We start from the raw sequence: 13,833 nt of genomic DNA on the forward strand, positions 1-13,833 counted from the left end.
AGAATACAAATAGTTCTATTATTTCGCGAACAAAGAATCGTTGGGTATGAGATACGTATCTGGAACGAGCCTTATCAAAAATAAAAGCCGCCGGTCGGCTTCAAAGGAGCGTGGGATACTAAGGAAGCGGAGAAAGAACTACGATGCTGTATAGACTCGTGGTAGCCACTTCGGGGATATTAATGGACTCTCTGTTCTGTTCATGGAATCGAATTTTCACTTCTTCGAACCAATTATGTGGAGGGAACTCATGTAATTAAAGTTTCTTGATTGCGTGGAGTGATTCGTGTAATGTGCACTTTGAGGGTGGTGTCAGAGAGAACAATAAAAGATTGCAAAGATTTATCGAACTATTCGACGTGCATAAGTTGACGGCACGATTTAGGTTAATTAATATTAAATGCAGAACTGGAACATCAGAATATTATACGTGAGATAGGTACGAAAAGTTGGTGCCATTTTTAGAATCAAAAATTGATAGAGTGAAGAAGACATTAATAAAACATGCATAGACCTATAAATGATGAATTTTTTACCAGGAGATGTCACAGATTGAGAACATTGTATAGATTGAGAATTGCATACTACCAAAATAGTACAAATTTCAGATTCGTTTTCGTACAAGTTTTAAAACTGTCTTTCGCGTGTTCTCGAATTATAACTTAATATTTGACAAAATTTCAAATCTTATTACTCTCGACGTTCTCCTCTCGCTTATTCATAAAAGTTCTGTAAAATATGAATTACAAGAATGCATAAATTATAAAAAAATTTCGAAATATCGATTAATGTTTTTACGTACTCTGTAGAAACAGAGCGGCCATCTATGAGCGATCCAGGAAACTAAATATTAGTTAAGCGCGTGCGCAATCTGAGCAATTTCAAAATGACTTTCTGACACATGTTTACGCATTTTACTAATTCCAATTCTTATTGTGGAGTCTAAATGATGCTCTACAAGAATCGAATTATAAGTAATTGCACATAGAGTTCTCAGTGCGTCAGATTCGCTGAGGAATAAATAAAACCGTCTCGTACTTTATCATACAGATTTATTTGCTCATATGGTCATAAGTATATAATAATTGTAATCTAAAACTCTGCGTATAAATATTATCGGCTCGCGGGTCACCGTTAGGCTGGTAGAATTAGCGTCGCTACACAGTGCCGGTTTTGTGAATTCATAGATGTTGCCGAAGTTATTGTAATTACGGACAGTAGCGATTGGTACAGCGACAATTTTCGAACGACGCGCGCTCGTCGGGATTGCTTCGAATCGAATATATCTACATGCTGACGGCGAGTTCGCATTCCCTGATCGCGTTCTGTATGTGAAGATCGAGAGGGAGGCTGACGTCGACGTCCTTGTGCTTGTAATCGTTGAGAAAATACGAGGGTCCCTCGGTGTTAGCTAAAAATTCCTTAGGTAAGAACTCCTTGCTTCGTGACTCCAGGTCGAATCCTGTTACGGGGTGTTTCAGTAAGCTGCCATAAACAGACAATTATGAACATTGGGAGTAAGAGTGCAGACACGTGGATTATCGAGTAAAATTGTCTGTATTATTCGTTCCAAGAGATGGTAGAGCAATTCTGAATATGTTGGATTACTTACATGTACGTCGTTGGGCTAACGTGGATACGAAGTGGCTCGCTTAAGGATTCGAATTTGTTTGCTAAAGTAACGTTGTGTCCGAAGAGACAGTACCTGGGCATCTTCTTTCCGACAACGCCTGCCAGCACCATCCCAGTGTGAATCCCAATGCGCATCTAATCGAATCATATACATGAGAAATTGAACTAGCAATTCTAAGCTTAATGCTTAATCCTTTACTCTCGAGTGGAACTGAAGATGGAGTAGATACTATTTGTTTATGAATTGAATACAAATATCTTCTTACCCTTATTGGTTTACCCTTGTGAGTCAAATGATTAGAGCATGCTTGTATCATTTTCAAAGCCATCCAAGCTATTTGTTGTGCATGTATATGGGTATCGCGATGAAGGCCGCACGCAACGCAATAGGCATCTCCGATTGTTTCCACCTGCAATTGTCGTTTTCGTTAACAAATGATAATATCAATAGTTATGAATTGTGAAGCAAATTTTGAGGAGGAGGAACATGCTGAATAAAACATCTATAGATGTTTATCCCAACATACGTGTACCAAAGACAAGACTAACGTAAAGCAAAGTAATGTCAAGAAAAATAGAGATAATTGTTTTGTGATATATGGATTCAATGCAATAACTGAAGTGACTGTTATGCACTTAAAAAACCAAGCAAGCAAGCATTTCTCAACTTAATATTTAGTTTGTTTAACCATTCTAACTGTTCAGTCACGTTTATAAGTATATATAAACCTTGTACCTTATAAACGTCCAACTGGCCACAGAACGAGTCGAACTGCTCGTAAAGATTCTGAAGCATGTTGATGACCATCATCGGGGTCGCGGTGGAACATATTTCCGTGAAACCAACGATGTCACTAAAAAGCATCGTCACCTCGGGGTAGGTTTTCGCCTCGATAGTTTCTCCTGGAAGAACAAATTCCAATTATTTTACGAAATATTCCAAATCACCCACAAATAATCCTAACTTCAGTTGAAAAGTATATTCAGATGCGAAAAGTAAATTGTAGTTTACTCTGGAAATCGAGTTCTAATTGCTTACCCAACCATAACCGTTTCGCAATATCTGGAGGGAATATGAGATGAAGCAAGCTGACGTTCTTTTCCCTTTCTGCGGACACAGCGAGATTTGCTTCCTCTATAGAGCTCTTTAATTTGTCCATTCGTCTCCTTAGACCATCCTGCGAAATATTATCGTAGATAGATTAATATAAAAATATTATATAATTTTTTTATAATTTTAAATAATTTTAGTTTGCCTAATTTAAGTAAATGCCTTGCAAAGTTGTTTGCGGAACAAATATTCGGCTCATAGACCGTTGAAAGAGTATCAAATTGTTAGTCAAAATATTACATAAAAAGTAAACAGAAATCAGTCATTGATCTCACGATCAGCGAATTACGTTTTATGATATAATGTATAAAGCATATTCATGATTATTACATTTGAAAAGCGAAGTAGGTAACTCGTATCGACGCAGTGTAAGTTCGACCACTGTTTTGCACGATGGCGCCAACTGAAATGCTAGCACTGTAAGCTGGCGCCCCCTTTGCAGCAACAGCATGCATCGAAAACGTAATATGTGTGATCTTTAAAATGTATAATGCTCAACGGGTCGAATTTACCGACAAATATTGCGATACGCTCATTAAAATTATAGCAATGTAATTTTCGCAGTAATATGAAACTGCGCAATTGTATATAGAATCTCTGTCGTATCGATCGCGCGGACAGAATGTATCATCGAACGAGGGCTACACGGATAAGTAGCCCCTATACGAATTTTATAAACATACATGTAACGATATTCTAATGGAATGCAAATTTTATTATACCTGCGCTCTGGCTTGTTCCCCCACCAAAATCACGTCCCTCGTAGCGTCGTGTAGTGGAATATCGGATATAAAAAGTCCTCTGCCAGTCAGGCCTTCCAGGCCGTTCAGGAATGGCGAGCTCACGAATAGGATGGAATCCGATTCAGGACAATGGACCATTTGACCTTTCATCTCTAAGCCCTGGAATGATTGAAATCCTATCAATATAAAAATTCAGGAAACGACGTCCTATAAGGATAATGTATACGCTATTCGAGCAAGAAATGCGAACAAGGGCCTCAAAAATACATCCGTCGAAATACGATTTTCATATCAGCGAAGGAAAATTCATAAGAAATTCCAGAAAATTGGCTCGTAAACCGAATATAATTCGTAATTTACTTTTACGGCGTAATTATGCATTTATCTTAACTAGAGTGCGGATTTTATACATTTCTGACAGTGATACACGTTCACACGCGACGTTATGGGCCGCATTTGCTCGCCATACACGTGACAGGACAATATTCTCGATCTCCATACGAATAAGTTATTCATTTACCTCTGCGGGGTATTTATCGACGCCCTGCGGTCTCTGTAGGGTCAGCACAAAAGGCGTGTTTGCGCGCTTCAGTATCTCGTGAAAGGTCAGAGTAACCCCGCGCGGCCGTGTGAAAACGAAGTAGGTCGATATCTCTCGCCCCAATCGGTTCAGATGATGCCCGAAAATCCTCATGAATCCGACCCCGAGCTGCACAAGCTCCAATTGTCGATCGACGACGAAGTGCCATGGAAATGCTTTGCAGAAGCTCCCGACCCCCATGCGGAGGTCCGTGGCCTCGGTCGAGAGTGGACGGAAATGAGACGAGACGGTGTCGTGATTGTTGTCGATCTTCGAATCGACGGCCAGGTGCCCGCTGTAACGTTCTGGCGTGATGCGATACCTGCGAAACGGTTCATTAAATATCAGAGATATGTAGATCTGAAGTCTTATGAAAGTAAAGACGTAAAACATTCATGAAAGATGATCAACACATGTTTCACTGCTGCCAAGACCCATATCAAGCAGTGGCGATTCTTATGTAGCAGGAGATGAATGGAATTGGACAGAACAAGTAAATACTATAAATATAAAACAATTTACTCAAACTTCGGATATCAATTTATCAATTTTACAGAGATTGGAATCAAATGAAACGCCTCTGTATCAACCTGATTGAATGTTATATAAAAATTCAAATTTCAAAATAGAATGTACTCTTTCTCAGCTTCCACATTACTGTTCAATTGAGCGAAATTAAATAGTATTTTTTAGATGCATCAAGTTCCGTTTTATTTGTATGTCAATGGGTTAAACCATATCGGTATAAATAAAATTTTAACTGCGTTGTATACTGCCATGGAGCAAAAATAATAATAGTCTAAGAGTGTTCAACTAACGGTGCTTCGACTCCATTTATATCAACCACTTTCTATTCGAGCAACTGGGAGTTCGAGTAGTATTCACTCGTAGAATGTTACGCTACGATTCAGTATTCGATTACTGGTTACGGTATCATTTCGCCATTTATTCCCCATGATTCCTTTTCGCTTTAGCGCAATGGGATACTGCAAACAGGTTGCTCGACTTGCTGCTGGCCCCCCTGTACTGTAGAAAGACTCCCTTTCGGGAGAAACTTTTAATTGAATCGGAGCGTGCACCAATTACGAAACTTGCCTCGAAATACTTCGCCGACGATACTTGGCAGACGTAAATAAAGGAAAATCTGCACTTGAACGTATAACTTTCCGACGTATAATGAGACGCTGGGAATCGGCAGCGCGGCGTGTGTTCGATGCAAATGCCCGTGAGTATCGACGATCAATATTTGTTCACTTTACAGTCCCACGATTCTTGAAACTTTTTCCGTGCCTCGTGTAAATTGAATTCCTCTCATGTAACACGAGGTCCGTGCATACGGTATCGATCCCGCGAGCAAACACTAAATATTGTTTTTCTCGGAGTAACATCATAGCGCAGCGACACGCGTTGTACTCGTAGCGAACGAGTGATCAATAAATCGTTGTGCAACCAACACAGTGATTTTACAATCGCGAATCACAGTTTATAAAATAATTCGAAACTGTCCTTTGGATCGGATTTTGTTGGCCTTCGTTTCATGTATCTCGAGATTTGCGTAAACAAAAAGGTCGCGTTAAAAGCGTCATTACAAAATTGCACAAAACATGGAAGTAAAATGGAACAAGATATTCCTTTTTTCCTATGTTTAGTATATAGATGACTCAAAACAGATTGGTTTGCTTAGGACCGATTTATATTTTTGAAAAGTGAAGCAGTGTTCTTACCTAAAAAATTTCGTATTGTACGGATCAGGTAGAATGTACACGTTAGCATTGTCGTTATAAAACTGCCTGGCGATGCCTTTCAAGCTACCGACCAGCAAATAAGCGACAGACGGGTGGTCGGTTGTAAAGTGGAGTTCTATCGCTTCTGGCGTAGCGATACACACGAACTCTGCTTCAGCTTCTGATCCGGACTGGTGTTGTACAACGTCGTTTACGCCGTCGAGAGTGGTCAGAAAGGCTGTCAGATCGTTCCCGAGGCAACGGAACGCTCGTTCCAGAAGACCAACGCAAGCAGTGTAGATCAGCTCCTGGCCGAGATGATCGAAAAACGTGCTCACGTCTACATCTGAAAAAGTTACGTTGGAATTAGTTTTCCCTCTGATTCGGATTCCGTCGGATTGCATGTCTCCAGGAAGCACATGCACTTAGAGGAATTGATCTTTTCTCATCGAACGAGTTCAAATCATCAGGGTTTAAAGCTAGGTCGCCAGGAATTGACCGAATTCATTTTAGAGGATTACTCTATTGAATTGAAAGGTATTGAAGACTGAGAATTTTTATGTGTTGAATACTGGATGTTAAAAAAAAAGATTCAAGGTTTGGGAAGGTGTAGGGAAGTGTAAGATCTAAATGAGTATAATAAACGGGTGATCTTCTTTCACAAGAGATATTCTATATACTGTGTTCCCATTTCCCATAATAGTACTACTGAGAGCAGCTCTTTATCCGAATGCAACAAGTCGTAAATAAGCAATTTAGTCGTTTGTGATGTTGTAACGAATTATCGGAATTTACTCTGACATAGTTTATTTGCTAACCTGTGTTAAATTAAGTGGTTTTCTCTCCTCCTTTCAAACGTGCGCTTTTGTTTCTTCATCTTGTATCTCATCTCACATAATATCAATATTGAGTTGAAACATATAAAATGTTGGTCTTATAATATTCATATCTATAGGTAAACGATTTGTCTGTAGTGTTTCTGTTTACATCGAATTGAGGATCATCTTGTATATCATCGTCGACACACAAAGTGTCCCGCCTTTCTCGATGGTCAATATTCTTACCCACCCAGTTCACGTTTAACGCCGGAGAAACTGAACGGGGTTAGGTCTATAGACTCATCAGCACTCCCATTCTTACGGAATCTTCTACAGATGAGGATGTGTGTGACAAATAAGCCTGAGTGTAGGTTAGACTGGACGAGATTTTATCACGCTCGTGTCACTCCTCCGACTTTTTCCACTTCAATACTTTTCTACATTAGAGAATCCGGAGATCACGTTTCCTAAGAAGCTGCATAAAGCTTCGTTGAAATAGGATTTCCAGAATTCATACTTAAAAATCTCCTGGATACGTTGCTTAACAATTCTCTTCATTTTAATTCTCAATTTTTTAATATAAATTGTTGATGTCAAAGGGCATTTTTATTATCTTAAATTTATATCATAATTGAAGAAGTTTCTTGACATAAAAAGTTGTTTAGATCTCTCTTCCCCTGGGGTGATTATTATTCTTAACTCCTATCGTCTAGCTTTCTCGACTCTAACGCGAAGAACAAGACTAAACGTGTAATCTGGAAGAGACAATGCGATTGTTTTCCGTGAACAAATCTCTGAGTCGCTGTAGTTGCTACCTTTTCTTGGATTTTCCGGAAGCCTGACCTCATAATTGTTTCAGACTCTATACTTCACGTTGTCTGCATTGTCACGTTCCCACTTACGTACGACTTTTCACTGCTCCATGCAATTGTTTGATCCTGGAGGCTACAGTAAATTTAACTTCAAAAATAGGTTCGCTACACACACTAAAATAGTTTCACAAATGCAACATGTATTTGGAATTGTTTGTTACTATCACACGATGTGAAGGTAGGTTTGAACAATCTTTCATAGACGAGTGAACGAATCCTTGGGACATGAAAGGAAACGTATCACTGCTTCTTATAGACATCTAGAATGTTATTTTTCTTCGGTGTGTGAAATTACTTTACGAGACATTACGTCCGATACGAGTTGGCCGAAGTTCCCTCGCCTGCAGTCTGGATTTTCCAGTTTACTGTTTGATCGCCCCTGTTCCACGAGCAATGCTTTATTTCGAACATTCAAAAACTGATTCTTCGGAAATAGAAATTGACATGTTCTGAAAAAAGGAAAAGGGGTTTCAAAGCTTCAAGTGTTCTAAAAATGATTGTAAATTATTTTTGCGAAATAGCATTCATATTCCTCACAGTGCCTTTATGATCAGAAATTCTCTTATCTCCATCCTAAGCATTCTAATCTCTAACAATTAAACTCTAAAAATTTCTTCCAAATCTAACATATCTCTTAGTTTCTAACAATTTCTTCCAAAGAAGATCTCAGAAACCTTTCAATTTTTAAAGTCGTTAATTTTCTCCATAACCGAAAGGAGATTTAATATCTTCGAATCAGGATGTTCGACTAATATCTCTCGCCGAGAAAAAAAAACAATAAAAGAACGACGAGCATAATACCGTTTCAGTTTCTCGATCGATCGACCAGTTCGTTGCAAAGCGCTGAATGGGAACCGTAATTCCGCTGACGAGGCAACCAACGACGAATTACTCGAATCTCCCTGGTCCCAGAAATGAAACAAAAAAAAAAACCAAATGCAAATTCCAATCGTTGTACGTGCTAGCGTTTCTAATCTCGCGCGATTCCACTTCCACGAGTTTTAAAAATAAGACGCTGTCGGACAAACCCAGGGGAAAAAAGCATAAACGTTTACTCGAACTTGATAATAGAAATGTGTACATCCAAATGTACAGTGTAATAGTGTGTAAACGCCTAACTACGATCAGTACGGTTTCATTCAATTATAGTTATCCGACAACTGACCGTAAACGCGATTTCCATCGTGGTTTCTCGTTCTTGTTCCATCTAACCGCTCCGTGGAGGTTCAACGTTGAAATCACCGGCGCGCACGCCAAACGTCCTACGAACCTGCGATAAAAGTTTACGCGCACAACCTCGAGCGTGGTCGATAAACGACCCGATGGATTCCAATCGCGATAAACCAGCGGTTAGCTCTCTTGCAAATCCGGAAATCGACGCGGTCTAACTGGGGTCGTTCTAATACCCGTGCGTACTATTTCCCACCGAATGTCACTGCCAGTACGCGATAATCAATATGCGGTTGCCATTTAGCTTGCACCAAGTGTACCTTAACGCCAAGTATACTCCACCCCAGGGGGTTGATTCCATGGAGAACGCAAGAACAATGGAGAAGACTCATGTAAGCGCGTATGTACTTGGCGTCGAGACGCTACCGCGTCTCTAGATAAACACGTGAGATAAGGCGAGGAGAGCGAAACTCGCGTGATCATCTGTCGATCGTGTAACGCAGGAAAAGGTTTGCACGGTTCTGCGCTTCGATTATTCGGTGGAACGATTTCGATGAAGCCGTTCGGTGCAACCGAATCGGGAAAACGTTGATATTCACGCCTGATTAAATTGGGACAATGCGTCGAGATGGAACACTTTGGGAAATCGATTCACCGTGCTTCTGCTGTTACGTGGATCGATGGGCATCCATAGCGACGATTCTCCGCCCTTAACGAAATCAAATCACTGCCAGAAGGGATACACAGGGAGATGCACTTTCGACATGATACTAATAAGTCACGTTCCTTCAGAATAGATCATTTCTTTTTTACAAATTGAATTATTAAATTTGTCGTGGCAGAATTCAACAGTGTAATGTGTTCTGTGTAAAAAAATAGCGAAGTGTACCTGACCCAAAATTAATACGAGATTTACAACTATTGATTTAACCTTGTTTGACCTTCTTATTTCTTGAGTGAACTTGAATAATACGTGCATGGACAGAAATTGATTAAATACTTCGAGCAAGAACGATAACTTTTGTTTCACCGTAATAAAAGTTGGAAGATTTGTATCCCCGCTGGAACGGCGACAATCTGTTTCGATAAATTTCTTTTGCTCGAACGGTACCGTATATCGAACATAGAATCGGAATTGTGTGCGACGCTCTGGGGAGTCAATAGTAGAAATGGTCTGACACGCGCGCCTTTTCGAAGCGAAGTAACTCAAGGCACTCTCAGAGGCTCCATCACCGTCGCACGAAAACTCCTTTTTGCGCTTCACCGACTCTGAAGAACGATCTCGTGCTACTCTTGCGCAACTATCCTTTTTTCCTCCGATCGTTGCCAGTAATGGCGGATGATCACGCTACGGGGGACAAGGCGTATGGCAGACATCCCTTTTTTCGTATCCTCTATATCCACTAACGAAAATGGTTGCATTCAGCCTTCTTACCTTCGAGCAACCCTAGACTCCCTTGAAAGCTTGTGAATATTTAGCACTTCCAATTTGTTGTCGCTCGAAGCTGAATAAAGCTTTTCTCGTGCATTTTTTAATAAAATTGTGAATCCTCTTATAACTTGATCCTACCTTTTTTTTTATCCAATTAAATTTAACACGATATAGACGAACTTAATTCAAACAGTATGAATTATCGATGTACCCGTAAAAGCAATTAAAATACTTTTATATTTAACACAATTTAATCATTCAAACAATGTGGTTTTCTATATTATCACGAAAGTTTAATTAAAATTTGAGTTGAACGCGCAATGAGCTGAATTATTACTGCATTCTACTTCCACGCGAAATAATACACTCAAAGTATACATTACCGGAGTTTGAAACAAATATTCTCGAGGATTTATATACGTCGAGATACGTGCGAACTAGTTTAAATATCTCATTGATATATCGTACGGTTGCAATTAAAATTATTCATACGTTCCTTATTCATTACACACGCTTTTATCTGCGGTGAATTAATAATTCATTGCAAATACGGTAATTGTTCTTATTATCAAACGTATCCCCGTAATCGAACGATTGTTTTAATTTGTTTATCAAATGTAATCAGTAAATGAATTTACTAGATGCAACGATAAATGAGCTAAGTTAATGATATATTATCCCGTTAATACATTTACCGTTTAATTTATTCTGGAAATCATTTACAATCGCGATCTGTATAAAATTACGAAATTATTCGATAAACCGAGTTACTAATTTTACCGAGAATGGTACGGATTCCAAATTGAATTTTGTACTAAACACGATTATATAAAGCTCTCCAAATGCGTTTATTTATTTTATTCATTTAAAGTTCTTATTACATTATTACAAGAAACGATACAAATAACAAAATTGAAAGAAAGGTACTTTTCACCCCCAACCTCCAAGAGGATTTAACTCTTTGAAGTTAGAAATGAGTTAAAAACTATCCCACCTTTTGCTTAGCTTTACTATTTTATTTAAAGTTTGTCATTCATGTGGCAATACTATGAACTAACGCTAAAAGTGGAATAAAAAATGTATACAAGTCAAAACGCGTTAGCAAGTTGTTGACACTGTTCTTCTGTGCAGCTTGAATTTTATTTTTATTTTATAATCGTATGTCTCAATGAGTTAAGTAGACACCCTTACATATTGGCAATAAAATGTTTGAACTTGCTCTGGAGGGTCTAAACAGAATTTATATTCGACACGTCGTTCACGAGAGTCTGCAGAGAGCAAATTTAATGATTTCTGTGTTTAAAACGAAGCATCAGTGTCGAGGGAAGCAAGGTTTCCTCGAATTCTACTGATCAGAGAACGGTATATGTCGTCGACAGGATTGGACGCCGGTGACGGAAATCGTTGATAAGTTCCGACGTGGAAGTCGAACCTGAATGCGTTACCGTGCATATTGATTGTCCATGATGATTAATGGGACGTTCGGCGAGCATGCTCCACTGTAACTACAGCACTCGACAACCGAATGCAAATTAGGTTAACATGCCCTCGAAGATGAAGGATCGGCCGGAACCCCACCTGGCTACGTATATCGCATCTCGTCGAACATGGTAACCCAGGAATCTCGTTGGATCATTAAGACCCGTCGTTTGGGATCATAGTGGTGTGTATTATCACGCAGATTCAGGTTTCTGATCGTTGTGGTGACTTTATCGAGGGGAATTTGTGGCTTTATTAGGGACATACGTCTAGGAATCACTCAGCTTATGCCATTTCAGAATTGAATGTAACACATGCGTCCTGATAACGAATAAACTTACAATAACTGAATGCATATATCAAACAGATTACTTATACTGTTTAGATTGCCTTGAATTTAAATACGAACACCTGTTATCATTGACATTTGAAACAATCGGTGTTATTGTCTGGTAAACATAGGCCACATACATATATGATTTTAAATCAACGACTTTTGCCAAAGTCTTAACGTATTGTTCCCATGCGAGCAAGAGCGCGTTAAGACAAAGTCAGAACGCCAGCAGTTCACATTGTATTCACACCTCGAGCGAATTATACCGGAAAGTTTCTAATAATTGAATAGAGTCTGTTTACTCTTTGTTAAAACCACAGTGATCTAGTGTCATATTATATATTACATAATCCCGAAGTAGTCCTTGTTCCGGCAACAAATTATTCATATTTGAGTGAATCGATAAACGGAGGTGTCCCTTTGCCTGTAATATTTCCAGCCTGGTATTGTCCAAACAAATTTTTCTCACATTTACCTGCGAACGCCGGCATCAACATAATTAACTAAAGTGGAAGGCAAAAAGCATGAATTAGGTCGCTCCATTACAGCGTCGAATTTCATCACCGAGCTGTACACAGTGGCAAGTTTAGATACGTACTGTAAATTATATCGTACTCCGGTCATAGTTCCGTGTTCACAGAGTTATAGCTTAAAAAGTTCTGTTTGCTCAACTCACAACCACCATCAAGCACAATAAATGTCTATCACGGTTAACTGGGAACGATAATTGCAGTAACTTGTTTCGAAGCACTCTTGAACAATATTGGCTACTTTTACAAACCGTTCCGGCGTTTTAATTAATGCCGCTGTAGATCATCGAGTAATGCGCTACCGTCACTCGATCTTTGTAGAAACGTAAAACGGGGAAATAGGCCGTCGTAAAAGCGTTTAAGTGAACTTTAAATGATGCAATTATTTAAACTCGTGATTACGACATCTTGTAATCGTAATTAAGGTCGTACAACTTCGATGGAAACTGCTTTAAATGGATCAGCTGAAAGTATCGAGATTTCTCGGAGGTTTCCAGTGTGTTAGTATTGCGACTCCATTGTACAGATATCATCTATTAACAGTTGAACACAGTAATTATCGTTTCGAGCAGGAGTGCATCGTGTAATTAAAGAAAGGATTAACTGACTTTCTAGTTAGCCTCAGCAAATCTCGATAGCTGATTACTTGAGTTCTCGCTAAGAAGGAAGTTCGATTATGAAATTTTGAACATGCATAGAAGGTATCTTGATACATTATAAGCAAATTTCCTCTATCTGCCCGAATTCACTTCAAAGGGGTGAAATCGACCCTCGCAGATTCAACAGCTTTTTGCTTTTACTGGACTAAAAGCAAGTTCTTCGCTACACGATAGAGGGTATGAACAAATTTATACAGGAAAATTACCTCCTTTGAGCGAAATTATCGTTTCATTAAAGTTGCCACTCATCGATATGAGGAAGAACTGACAAACACAGACGCCAGATATACACGGTGAGGCAGATAAACAGTTACACAGTGAGAATGCCCACATTATTGTGAATACAAAAAATACACCCTGTATAGTAATACTTCGTCGTAAGATTGTGTGAAAAAATTATAAGAAAAAGATATTGTTCTTTGTCTACTATCAGGGTTATTTCGCGAATTTCGCAAATTTTGTGCAAGTATGTTGCAGTCTTTTACTTAAGTCTTTACTTAAGTATCACGCAACGTATCAGCGGGATTCGTATCTCGTATATACATTATCGTTGAAGAGTTAAATCTATCCATGCATAACCTTCAAGTCTATATAAGATTGGCCTCCTCGAACCTTCTCACTTTTTCCTGTAAGATTCTTATGTACCTACGATAGTTCAAGCATTATCGCTCTATAACAGTTTAGCTGCGTCATCCTGTATTTTTGGGGAAATCGAATTGTTACAGCACAAAAATGTACTTTTCATTGCA

At 39.0% G+C, this 13,833-nt stretch overlaps 1 protein-coding gene across 1 annotated transcript in view; it reads right to left on the reverse strand.

Moving 5' to 3' along the window:
* Positions 1–1,035: 1,035 nt before the first annotated feature.
* The window catches only part of LOC128875209 (head-specific guanylate cyclase), a 49,713-nt gene continuing 36,915 nt past the window's right edge, over positions 1,036–13,833 (reverse strand). The window contains exons 4-11 of the mRNA XM_054120596.1: positions 5,791–6,136; positions 4,007–4,388; positions 3,466–3,645; positions 2,672–2,810; positions 2,369–2,535; positions 1,899–2,042; positions 1,613–1,767; positions 1,036–1,485 (exon numbers count right to left, since the gene is read on the reverse strand). Coding sequence (XP_053976571.1) covers positions 1,287–1,485; positions 1,613–1,767; positions 1,899–2,042; positions 2,369–2,535; positions 2,672–2,810; positions 3,466–3,645; positions 4,007–4,388; positions 5,791–6,136 — 1,712 coding nt within the window. The 3' untranslated portion in view covers positions 1,036–1,286. The remainder of the gene's footprint in view (positions 1,486–1,612; positions 1,768–1,898; positions 2,043–2,368; positions 2,536–2,671; positions 2,811–3,465; positions 3,646–4,006; positions 4,389–5,790; positions 6,137–13,833) is intronic.

This window comes from Hylaeus volcanicus, chromosome 4 (assembly GCF_026283585.1).
Source record: "Hylaeus volcanicus isolate JK05 chromosome 4, UHH_iyHylVolc1.0_haploid, whole genome shotgun sequence".
Taxonomy (NCBI): domain Eukaryota; kingdom Metazoa; phylum Arthropoda; class Insecta; order Hymenoptera; family Colletidae; genus Hylaeus; species Hylaeus volcanicus.